The 12,128-nt window shown below is 38.8% G+C and overlaps 1 protein-coding gene across 4 annotated transcripts; it reads left to right on the top strand.

Annotated features, from left to right (window-relative positions):
* The first annotated feature begins 2,462 nt into the window (after positions 1-2,462).
* Positions 2,463-12,128, top strand: LOC115747320 (calmodulin-binding transcription activator 2-like). Of its 4 annotated transcripts, none has more exons than XM_048272115.1 (12): positions 2,463-2,809; positions 3,315-3,434; positions 4,490-4,605; positions 5,394-5,482; positions 6,514-6,559; positions 7,334-7,613; positions 7,815-8,116; positions 8,549-8,917; positions 9,051-9,736; positions 10,027-10,594; positions 11,315-11,623; positions 11,795-12,128. In XM_048272115.1, the coding sequence occupies exons 1-12, from the start codon at positions 2,770-2,772 to the stop codon at positions 11,816-11,818; spliced, it is 2,949 nt and encodes a 982-aa protein (XP_048128072.1). In that variant the 5' UTR covers positions 2,463-2,769; the 3' UTR covers positions 11,819-12,128. The 4 variants fall into 4 exon arrangements, with proteins under 4 accessions (XP_048128072.1, XP_030539300.1, XP_030539301.1 ...); XM_030683440.2 differs by having other exon boundaries at positions 2,464-2,809; positions 7,334-7,589; positions 10,027-10,600; XM_030683441.2 differs by having other exon boundaries at positions 2,465-2,809; positions 7,451-7,613; positions 10,027-10,600.

Raw genomic sequence — 12,128 nt, 5'->3', positions numbered from 1 at the left:
ACCTTTAAGAAATTATAAAGTAGAAAATGTTAAGTGATTCAAAGTGATTTTTTACGGAGCTTATTGATTAATTAGAAATGAAAAAGTTTAAAATGCTAATTCTCTTTGCTAAAGTTTGATTGTTTTTCGACCCATCCGGTATGAACGTGTTCGTTATTTTGAAAATAGGTTCAAGTGCACCAAAAATTTTACAACTTAACTCCACCCATTTCGTACGATGGAAAATCTAACCGGATTTTTTTAGTATATTTAAGATTACTTGATTCAACCGATTTGACACTAAACAAGGGCTGACGTGGAGCCAAAGGCATCACAATAAATGACGAGAAAAAGGACAAACGTGGAGAGGACGCCGCCCAACTTTCATTTGGACATTTCTTTATCGAAAGAATATTGTATTGATTGCCAAAAAGGATACATAAGAAGTATATAAGCTTCATAGCAAAGGAAATCAAAATAGAGTAAAGGCCATGATGCTGTAAAAAAAAAAATGTAAATCCAGAAAACATGACGGATTAGAGCACCAACAGGATTAAGCACACGCTCGTAAGTGGATTATTTCATCGGTGATGAGTGCACACCATACAAAAATTCCTTCTTTAGTATCTACAGTGTGGCTAGTGGACAGTGTAAGTCAAGGTTCGACTTCCTCTACACCATCGCCACAAGAAGACAATCAAAACAGGTTGAACGGACATACATCTAACATTTTTTAGAGCAAATTTTTGTGTGGTTTAGAGAGTCAATGAAGCTCCTATGATCACCATTAAATATGAATGTAGAATACTTGTACACAAATCCTAAGTATAAATTTATTAAATTCCTATATGTTGATCCAGGTCTACACCTAGATTGAAAGTGCTTAAACTCTCCTATTTTTAAATAGAAATAAGAAAAGAACAATACGATACAACCGACTCTACCTTATAATCTGTCATTGTATAGCATATTCGGACACTATCCTCTCACCAATAAATGTTTCCCTCCGATTTATGTCTTTCTAAAAAAGATAATTAATGTAAAAAAAAAAACTCTACAGTTATTTTTTCTTTCTAAGATATTCTCCATATTTTGTGCTTTGGCCAACCGGTTAATAATGCCTATAAGTAGAAGTTACTCCTTATCCTACAAAAAATAGGTAATCCTATAAATGTGCAAATAGTACACGTGAGTACTATTACGAGATTCTTTAATGAAATAACCATCACTAGTTCAAGAAAATGACGGACTTGAGTATTGCTTTTCTCTATTGAGGTAAAAGAATTTTGGAAATTTCGACTCACTTGCATTGGGCGCATGTCAGCATGGGCCCATCAAACCTGCCATGTCATCCTTTCTTGGCAATCAATGAGTTTAAGATGTTAATTTTTCTTAGTCGAAGTTTGTGTGTTTACCCATCCAACCCTTAATCCACGCGTTTGGTTTTTAAAACGGGATTAAGTGCATCAGAAGTTTGCTATCCATAGCTCCATAATTTCCATTCGCAATGGGAGCCCAACTTTTCTAATATATCTAAAGTTATTTGGCATCGACGTGACGCTGGATACTAAATGAAGATTGATGTGGCATCACATAAAGTAATAAGAAAAAAAAAAGCATGAGAGAGAGATTAATTCAAGAAGCAAAATAGTATATAACCTCACATCTTGATCTTACCCAAGAAATCAAAGAGGATGGGATCCATAACACTCAACTACTTAATGACATTCAACGAAGGACTATATAACTTATGAAACTCTCTGTCTTCGTCATAATCGATTCCCCATCGAATCAATTCACATCACAACTTTATGCATTGCATAGCACGTTCACACACTATCCGGTCATCGACAAACATTTCCTTCTATTTATGACTTAATATAAAAGCTAATTAATTGTAAAAGAACTACAAAGAAAGATTTCTTTTAAATTCAATGTATCTACTTTTTTGCTTTGGCCAATCGATTAACATTGCCTAGAAGTTAAACTAGCTCCTTTACCCTAAAAAGACAAAATGGGCGATTCAATCAATAAGCATATATTACATGAAAATGACGGATTTGAATATTTCTTCTCTTTTTCTGAGGAGAAAGTCTTCTGGAAATTTCGGCTCACGCGCTGATGAAGATTCGCGTGCCGGAGTGCGCCACTCGCACTCGCACTGGGCTCTGGTCAGCCTCGGCCCGTCGAATGCGCCACGTCATCCTTCCGAGGGAGATCAACGAGCCGCGAGGCGGGAGCCGGGCGAGGCGACCGTGCACGCGAGCGCAGGGGATCCAATCAAAAGTCGCTGAAAAAGCGTGGCTTGACCGGAAGGCAACCCCTGCCACGTCGGATGAGGCAAGGATACGCGTAAGCCTTGCATCTCATTCTCTCTCCGCGCCCGTGTGGACGCAATCTCATAGGCCTTTTGACTTTCAAAGCTCTCTCGTCGTGATTCAGTTAGATTATATTTTTGAGATTTGTTTTTTTTTTTTTTTTTTTTTGGAATTGGTGGATTTTACGCGCTTCTCTGTCTCCGGGGTTCTGTTTCCCTCTCTCACGCTCTCCCTCTCCCTTTCCCTCTCTTCTAGTACTCTCGTTACGCCATGCCCACTCTTTGATTTCTCTCTCGCTCTCCGCCCTCCGTCGATCGATTCTTTCCGCATTCGGTTCGAACTCGATTAGGTCCTCCGTTTTCGCTGGAGTCCTCGTGGATTGTGCGTTCACGTTCGCAGATTCTGAATGCGATTGGCGACCGCGAGTCCCTCATGATGAAACCCGAGGTTCCTGTTAGGGCATTGTTTGTGCATGGCTGACTGTCGGAGATACCTGCCCGCCCAGCATTTGGGTTAGTTTTCGTCGCGGTTCGCTTCTGTTAGCTTTTGTGCGAGATGGATAGGTTTTAGTGCGTTTCTTCGTTCTAATTGATGGATTTTGTATCGCGCGCGTGTGGAATCTTTATGTTCTTGTTCGATCGCTTGACATTGATGTGTGACGACGATGCACCTCACGTTTGTGCTTGCATGTGCTCGTTTCAGTGCGTATTGTTCTATCAAGAAGTCAATTAGTCCATTTACGGAGCAATGATGAGGACCGAGACATTTGAGTAACTTGCCTGTGTGAATTTGTTCTCAGCAATCAACGGGACTGACCGAATCACAAGAATTGCATGCAATTAGTTACGCCAAATCTCTTTTCCTGCAACTTGTTTTAATTCCATAGATGCGGTTAAGAACTGGAATATGTTCTAAATTAGGGTGAGGAAGTATGCTGTGCTTGTGCTCTGACGATATACCCTTACCACTTTGCTTCATTTTGTATGTCTAAACTGTGATGTTATTGAACTTTGGCAGACCTACAGCAGATAATTCAAGAAGCACAGCACCGTTGGCTTCGTCCAACAGAAATTTGTGAAATACTTCGGAACTACCAAAAGTTTAATTTGACACCAGAGCCACCCTCCAGGCCTCCAGGTTGTTTGAAACTTTTTAATTTTTAATCTTTATATTCAATTCTGTTTCTGACTTATTTTGATTAGCTTTCAGAAGGAGGTTCCTTAGTAGCTCTGTGGCTGTTCCTTTTAATGTTAATAAATAGGCAACTGATGGTTCTTTTCTCTTTTATTGCTTTCTGTTCCCAATGTGCAACTTCATGGATTCTATTTGTGGAAGATATTGATAAAAAATCCAGTCAACTTGATCTTTTTCTCTAGTCTTGTGTAGTTCATGATAAAATACCATGTCAAATCTATGTTGTGGATTTACTTGCATCAGATAGAACTGAAGTCCCAATGGCGCTTTTATCACCTTCTCCTTGTGTTTCCTTTTTTGGCGGAGTGGTGTTATTCTCTTCATAAAAGGTTTTTGGTTTTCGTTCGATTACAGTCTAAGGGTTCTAGTATCAACTGCCAAAATCATACATTGCAGTTGTTTATCTGACCGGTTTTCTTGAATCAAGTGGAACACAATGGGATCTATCAAATCGACTACTAGTGTAGTCAACATAACTATACACTATTGTTGGATGCATCGGATGCACTTCTGGTGAATTAGATATATCTAGTAGTTTCTGTTCTCTCTTTTAGCTTGTGCTTCTTTGTTGTCCCTTGCTTGAATCAAGCAGTTTGTCACCTTTTCAAACATGTGTGTGCATGTGTTTGTGTGTGTGTGTGTATTGGAGCTATTGGTTCAACTCAGGTTCCTGCTGAAACAAAATAATCTACAGAATGGAAAAAAAAAAAATCTACATGATTTTAAAATGAGTTTGGAATGTCAATCTTTTTTAATATACAAGGTGCCTAGTAATCACTCAAATTCAATGGAGAAAGAAAAATTTCAAGCAGAAACTAAAACAAGTTGTTGTAAACACACTTCATAAATCTGGGAAATAAATAAAAAAGACACACACGCTTAATCATTTGTCTCCCGACGGGCGCATGCAAATTGTAGAGTCCAATACCACTGTTTTCATTATATTCCTCCTTCAGAGGTGGAGCATTGCTGTGACTAAATGTCCCTTTTTTCTTCAGCTGGTTCTTTATTCTTGTTTGATCGTAAAGCACTCCGATATTTTCGTAAAGATGGTCATCGCTGGAGGAAGAAAAGGGATGGAAAGACAGTCAAAGAAGCACATGAAAAATTAAAGGTATTTTTTTGAGACAATGACTTTGATGGGGCAGTCATAGGCATTAGTGAATAAGCGATTGGGTCATTGCATTATGAATGTGATTGATTAGTATTGAAATCTCCTGTTGTCAGTCCAGCAAATTATGTTCCCACTATGTATGTCTGTAAATCCGAGTACAACTACATAAAAAAGGAAAAGAAAAATTTATAGCAGGGTCCTGTTCTTAAATAGTATTTAACTACTGAATCTCAACCATCAAATCTCGGGTTTTGTAATTGCAGGCACATTTTATTAGTAGAGGTATTAGCTAAGTCATATACACTTTGGCTGGTTTCATAAGCAACTCACATAGTATCTGTCCTCATGATAGGATATGTTCTAATAAACGATGAATAGTGTTTCAGACGTGACGTATGCTCCCGGTGGTGTTCTGTTTTCATTTAAATTGACTTATGAAGTTATTTCTTCAAATCATATGTACTGTACTTGTATGACATTATTACATGTATCACAATATTTAATGTGCACTACACTCTCGAGTTTAGGGATTGATTGCATAATAATCGTGATGTTTATGGTCGGTCTGCATTGAATTTCCAATCACCACGAGAATCCTCCTTTCTAGGCTGCTTTTCTAGCATTATAGATGGGATACTCTAGATTACGCTAATGCTATTTTATTTTGGTAGCTTATCACGGCTTATATAACTCTATGTTTGAACTTTTTCGTTGCGCTGAATTTGCCCTGCTTTATTAGTCTTTGAGCTTTCCTGTGAACTCACTAAGATTTTAAATTATCTTTACAGGCAGGTAGTGTGGATGTTTTGCATTGCTACTACGCCCATGGGGAGGAGAATGAAAACTTTCAACGCAGAAGCTACTGGATGCTTGATAGGTAAGCTGCTGTTCTTCCTTTGGATGAATATGCTCTATGGAAGTTACAGGAGTTTTGGAAATGCTCATAGTTTATAGCCATTAGTGGACGGCCTAGTAAAGTCTTCCATGCAGAGTTTGCTAGATGACATGTCAAACGGCTTGCTTATGTCTTCAAACATAGAATCATCACCTTGCAGCAAACATATTTTCACTCCATTCATATTGAGAAGGTTAACATTGTCTTGCAGCCGGGCTCGCTGGTCCCACTCTTTCACAACACTAAATGACTGAAAGCAATCATGTAGCGACAATGCTTTGGATAAAGTATTTTTGCCTTTCTCATGGGAGTCATCTTTATGTTCACGCAACAGCTATTGGTGGTATGTCAGAGAAAAAATATGTCCATTGACATGATTTCCACAAAAATTGTGTATTGCGATGAATAAATAATGTGTCCATTCATCATGTTGGTAAAATGTTTTTGTTACATTAATTCCTCTCATCAGTTACATTTTTATGCTTCACTCTGTAGCTAGTAATGTTGGTGTAATGTTTTTGTTGCATTAATTCCTCTCGTCAGTTATGTTTGTTATGCTTCACTCTGTAGCTAGTAATGGCATGTCAGTGCAAAAAAAGTGCACCTGAAAAGATTAGCATGAATCAACCAAAAAAAAAAAGGATTAGCATGAAGAAATTTGGTACACATATACTGTATGCCACTTAAAAACTCCATGTATATTAAGCCACTTTCTGGGCTTACTTTCACATTCTTGAAGTTTTAAGAAAGAGCAACTCGGAATTTAAATTAATGTAGTTCTAAAAGTTAATTCATATAGTTCTCATGACCAGGACTAGCTTGTATGATGATCTTCTCGGCAACCTAACCTCACCTTTCCCAGAATTGGTGAAGAGCACAAAATACCTGGAAATCTTGACATCCGACATGAGAAATTTGTTTTGTTTGAAAATGTTTCACCCAAATTATGTAAAATATGAGTTCTCATTCAGTCTACGCTACTTATTGATGCTTGCTGTTTTCTTTATCTTCAGGGAGCTGGAGCACATTGTACTTGTTCACTACAGAGAAGTGAAAGAGGTAATTGTACTAGTCTGGCTTTAGCTGAACAACATATTTTTAGTTTTCTTCATTCTTTTTAATGGAGATGGTCTTATATTGAATGATTAGAAGTAAAGCAGGCTCTTCACCATTCTTTTATAGGTGGTCTAGAGTTAATTTTCTTTCTTCTCAATTGGTCTTCACCGCGATGGAACTACCTAAGATGAGCTTATATTATGGAAGGACATGTTAAGCCCTATACTTGATGAGGGTGTTCTTGGTATGAAATATGCGGAGTGCTCAGGTTCTTCTGAGACTTGGCATTGACCTTGACTGGTTGAACTGGACAATGTTTTGGCCGGTTCATTGACCTTATAAATTATATTTGAACCTTGCTTGAATAAACATTTGAACCCATGTTCACTTGAAAATGATTGTAACCTTTTCCACTGGACCACTGAATCGTATTTAATAATTTTGACATGAGCTTATTCATATTTTCTAAAAAGTAGTGAACTTACAAAAGCAAGGCGAAGGGATTCAATCCCTTGACCTTAAAATGACATGAAAGGAGTACCTCAACCACCTGAGCTACACAGTGGATGTGTGTCAGATTGGTAATTTAAATTGATTAACTGTATAATTGAAGACAAAAGTGCACAACTGGTTCACCCAGTGATTCAACCGTTGAACCAGTTCACCTGTGAATTGCTAGGCCTCCCTGTTCTTTGAAGGGGCTGGGTTTAAGTACCTTGCTTTTAATTAACACTAACCTGGTGTGGTTTTTTGTACTTTCTATTGCATCCATTGAAGGGCTACAAGTCTGGCATATCCCGTTTACTAGTTGATCAAGGACCGCCAATTATCAGCTCTCAAACTAGTTCAGCTGGTTGTTTTGCCCTAGCAAACTCACCTGCTTCAACTGCTCAGACATCTTATGTATCAAGTGTGGACAGAGTTGATAGAAGTGAGCAAACAATTTCATCTGATCTGGAGGATGTGGATTCATTGGGGAGTTTGGGAGCATCTCTCACTAAATCTGCCTATCGCTGTGCTACTCATGATACTTATCAGTTTTCTGGTGACCCTGCAGGTGGAATTTACATCATGTATATTTTTGTCTTTATATTTTCTTCAGTGCAGAAAACTTTCAGGAGTATTGGACGTTTGTGTGATAGATTTATTGTATCCTCTTCCTTCTCCTTTAAAGGCTGCATTTAATTTTTACTTACATTGGAGTAAGTAGTAAGCTTTGCAATCATGAGTGCATGATAGGTCTCTCTTGGGTTTTCAGGGCTTCCTGCATCATCTACATATCAGACAAGTTCCTGGTTTTCTGGAGGGACTTATAATTTCAATACCAGAGTTCCTATCTCAGCCAAAATATCTTGCAGAAATGTGGATTCTTCATGTAACCAGGAATTTCAAGTTGACAATAAGTTTACTGTTAAACAGGTTGTTGTGACAGATTTTGTTGCCCACAGACTAACAGAATCTAAATTGGATGCTGACAGTGGAGTTCTAGATACGACTAGTGGTAGTAGGTTACAAGGTGTTTCTGAACTTCAAGATGTGGCAGTGACTTCTCAGTGTCAGGTTCTATTTCCACCTTTTAGATAGAATCTTTCAAATTCCTAAACTTTTATTGGATCTTGATCATTTAATTGGGTTGCGAATCTAAGATAGAAAAAGATGACTAAAGACATTGATTATCTGAGTTTTATATGCATCTGGGTGCCTCAGTATGACTTATTACGTGTCTGAATCTTTGTTGAAATCTAAAACATATGATTATCTGAAAAAAGATTTGCAGTTCCTTCTTTTGCAGCTGGAAAAGGACTAATCTTTAGAACAAGTATGATGTTTTGAGAATTTCTTTTCCCTAACCATAGATATGTGTTAACTTGAAGTACAGATATACAAGTTTGCTTGGCTTTCTTATTGTTCAAAAAGCTTCACTGTATAATTGGTTTTTGGATACATATTTAGAAGAGCCAAAGTTCACCTAGTTAATTTGAAATGTTGCAGATGACAGCTGAAAATCATTCCTTGGCAATGAAACCTCAGAACACAAGCACTTCTACTGCCCATATTGGAAGCACATCCAGTGGTGGAGAAAAGAACAATGAGGAAGCTGGAGAGCTAAGAAAACTTGACAGCTTTGGGAGGTGGATGGATAAAGAAATAGGTCAAGATTGTGATGATTCCTTGATGGCTTCTGACTCTGGAAATTATTGGAATGCACTTCCATCTGAGAATGATGACAAGGAAGTATCTAGTTTGTCGCATCACTTGCAACTGGATACAGACTCATTGGGTCCTTCTCTCTCTCAGGAACAGCTATTTAGTATCTCAGACTACTCGCCAGATTGGGCTTATTCTGACATTGAAACAAAGGTATGCTTTCTGTCTTGGGCCATAGACGAAGGCATGCTTGGATAAGAAATTAGCCACATGCTTAATTTTGTAACATATTGTTCTGGTCATAGGTCACAGATACTGATACCACGTAATGTCTGTATATTGCTAGGTTCTTGTAGTAGGAACATTTTTGGGTAGCAAGAAACTTTCTGCTGATATGAAATGGGGTTGCATGTTCGGTGAAATTGAGGTTTCTGCTGAAATTTTAACTGATTCATCGATGCGATGTGTGGCTCCTGCACATGCTCCTGGACGTGTTCCATTTTACGTTACTTGCAGCAATAGATTAGCATGCAGTGAGGTGAGAGAATTTGAGTATCGTGAGATGCCATCTATGCCTTCCAATATTGCACCGGAAGATGAAGTGTGTCTTCAATCACGTCTGGCAAAATTGCTATATTTAGATCCAGTTGCGATGCAGCTGGGCTGCTCTGTTGAGGCATGTGATAAGTGCAAGTTGAAGAATTTCACAAGTTCAACGGATACAATTGGCAAATTCGATATTGGAAGAGTGGAAGAGGCTTCTACATCCACAATGTTTGATTGCCCATACACTAGGGATCTAGCACTTCAGTGCTTGCTAGAGGACAAGCTTGCACAGTGGCTGGTCTGTAAACTTCATGAAGGAGGCAGAGGGCCAAATATTTTGGATACACAAGGTCAAGGAGTGATACATTTGGCTGCGGCCCTTGGTTATGAATGGGCCATTAGCCGCATAATAGCTGCAGGTGTTAATCCCAACTTCCGTGATGCACGTGGAAGAACAGCTCTCCATTGGGCATCATATTGTGGAAGGTAAGACTGTCAAGGTCTTGGAAGTTATCTATATACACCAGAACATAGCATGCTCCTATCCAACATCTGTGATAAACTGTATGCTCTTCAACTTGAATAAAAATGGCGGACTATGTTGAACATGCTCGACATTGCCTCAATCTTACACAATCATAGGAAATGAAAGCTTTTTACTTGTTTTGACTATTTTGATTACAGATAGGATAATTGCTGGATGAATTCATTGTGATGCCTTGAGTTTTCTATCTCCATATTTAGATCTGTTTTCCTAATAGTTTGTCCTTCTACAGGGAGGAAACTGTTATTGCACTTGTTGGACATGGTGCAGCTCCGGGAGTTGTTGATGATCCAAAACCAGCGTGTCCTGGAGGTCAAACTGCAGCGGATTTGGCTTCAAGTAGAGGGCATAAGGGAATTGCTGCATATTTGGCTGAAGCTGATTTGACTAGTCATCTTTCTTTACTGACTGTCAACGAGAAAGTGATGGATAGTTTTTTAGAGACCCTTGTTGCGGAAAAGGCCACTGAGGGTGCAACCCCACTTGTTTCCACTGCAGCTAAGGAGGAGGAACGTTGTATGAAAGATTCTCTTGCTGCAGTTAGGAAATCAACACATGCAGCAGCCATGATTCAAGCTGCCTTTCGAGCTCGTTCATTTCAGCAGAGACAATTAATAAGGGGAAACAGCGATGCATCTGAAGTTTTGGCAGATCTAATAGCAATTGGTTCTTTTAACAGGGTCAAGAGTTTGGGTCACTATGAAGATTATTTGCATTCTGCAGCTACCAAAATTCAGAAAAAGTATCGTGGCTGGAAGGGAAGAAAGGACTTTTTGAAGATACGCAACCGGATTGTAAAGGTTCAGGTGATTCTATTGCTTAAACTGCTACACAAATTTAAGTTGCTATCTTTTGTGATTTTTTCTTTTCCATGTGATGCATCAACTGTTGAGTTTTCAAGAAGAGGGGCCCATTGTTGATTGGTGGAAATGTTTTCTACTGGTGTTTCTATAAACCAAAGAGCAGGATTTGCATCAAGTGGATGGCCAATTTGAAAATCATGTAGAAGACAGAGCTCACCTAGAAGGAAAAAGGCTTTTCTTTTGGAGGTGCTGACGCACTGAATTAACTCTTATGATTAGATTTTGATCCTTTTTGGAACCATAACAAGACTTAGCTGTCTGTACTTTTCCCACGTCTTCTTGACTACATGAAGACACACACGTACCCGCACTCAAGCACTTGATGGCGAAGTGCACTTTTTTATTTATTAGTGTAGCAAATTAATTTGATGCAAGAACTTTTGGCATAGAATGAGGACCCTTGAATGAAACATAAGAGAAAGAAGTTCTCCACTTGTTTTTGACAAATCGGATTTTAAAGTTGGTGAAAATTTTGGTCGAGTGATTTTTAGCAAAAAGCATGGTGCCATTCGCTAGATATGATCAACTTTCATCTGGCATTTGTAAGACATATTTTTAGGAGTACCATCCTGTTGTCCTGAGTTACTTGCATTAGTGTTACTTCCCCAAGTATTTGTTGCCATGGATTGTTGCTCATAAAAGTTATCTTGTCTATAGGCTCATGTCAGAGGACATCAAATACGTAAGCAATATAAGAAGTTTGTCCGCTCAGTTAGTATAATGGAAAAGGCAATTCTACGCTGGAGGCGCAAAAGAACAGGTTTGCGAGCATTTCAAGTGGAGAAAAGAGGGGTTGATGACCATGGAGGGGATGAGAAAACTGACGAGTATGACTTTTTACGGATCAGCCGTAAGCAAAAGTTTGATGGAGTTGAACGAGCTCTAGCAAGAGTCAAGTCTATGGTTCGTGATCCAAAGGCCCGTGATCAGTATATGAGACTGGTCCAGAAGTTTGATAATTTTAAGGTGACGTAGACCCTTAAAAAATTGATTATGCATGTATTTCGTTCTTTTCTCTTCTATTATGCTACCTCCTCGTGCTTGGCGGAAATTCTCTGCTTTACATTGTTCAATAGAATTTCCTTTGCCAAATTCAGGAATCGGTTTAATAGTTTTTCTGGCACTTTTACCAAACAGATGGTTAATAAGGGGAGGCTGTAAATCACATGTTGACGCTAAGCAGTGCAGAACTCAGGGAGAGTAGCCTAAACTTGCGGAATTCGGTGAGTTAGCCAGTGTTGGGGCCAGATAGGTGAAGCCTATCGGTTGTACATTTATCCTTTAGCTAGTTTTGTGTCTAGGAGTTACACCCGTGTCTAACCTGCATTTCACATGCGATTGTTTCCTAGGGAAGTCGTATAACTAGAGGTTGATAATTGGTGGGTTGGGGAGGCTAATTGTTTATGAGTTAGATTTTTGCCTTGTAAAGAAAAAAGTCAATTCCTGTCAGAGATGAGGGCGATTGTCTTGG

This window comes from Rhodamnia argentea, chromosome 11 (assembly GCF_020921035.1).
Source record: "Rhodamnia argentea isolate NSW1041297 chromosome 11, ASM2092103v1, whole genome shotgun sequence".
Lineage (NCBI taxonomy): Eukaryota > Viridiplantae > Streptophyta > Magnoliopsida > Myrtales > Myrtaceae > Rhodamnia > Rhodamnia argentea.
This window is presented reverse-complemented; position numbering and strand designations above follow the sequence as displayed.

Bases quoted from the DNA above. Each gene is read 5' to 3' on its own strand.
- LOC115747320 (XM_030683439.2), top strand. From the start codon at position 2,770: ATGGCTGACTGTCGGAGATACCTGCCCGCCCAGCATTTGG. The intron at 4,606-5,393 runs GTATTTTTTTGA...TTATCTTTACAG, and splicing joins AAGCACATGAAAAATTAAAG to GCAGGTAGTGTGGATGTTTT. The intron at 10,601-11,314 runs GTGATTCTATTG...TCTTGTCTATAG, and splicing joins ACCGGATTGTAAAGGTTCAG to GCTCATGTCAGAGGACATCA.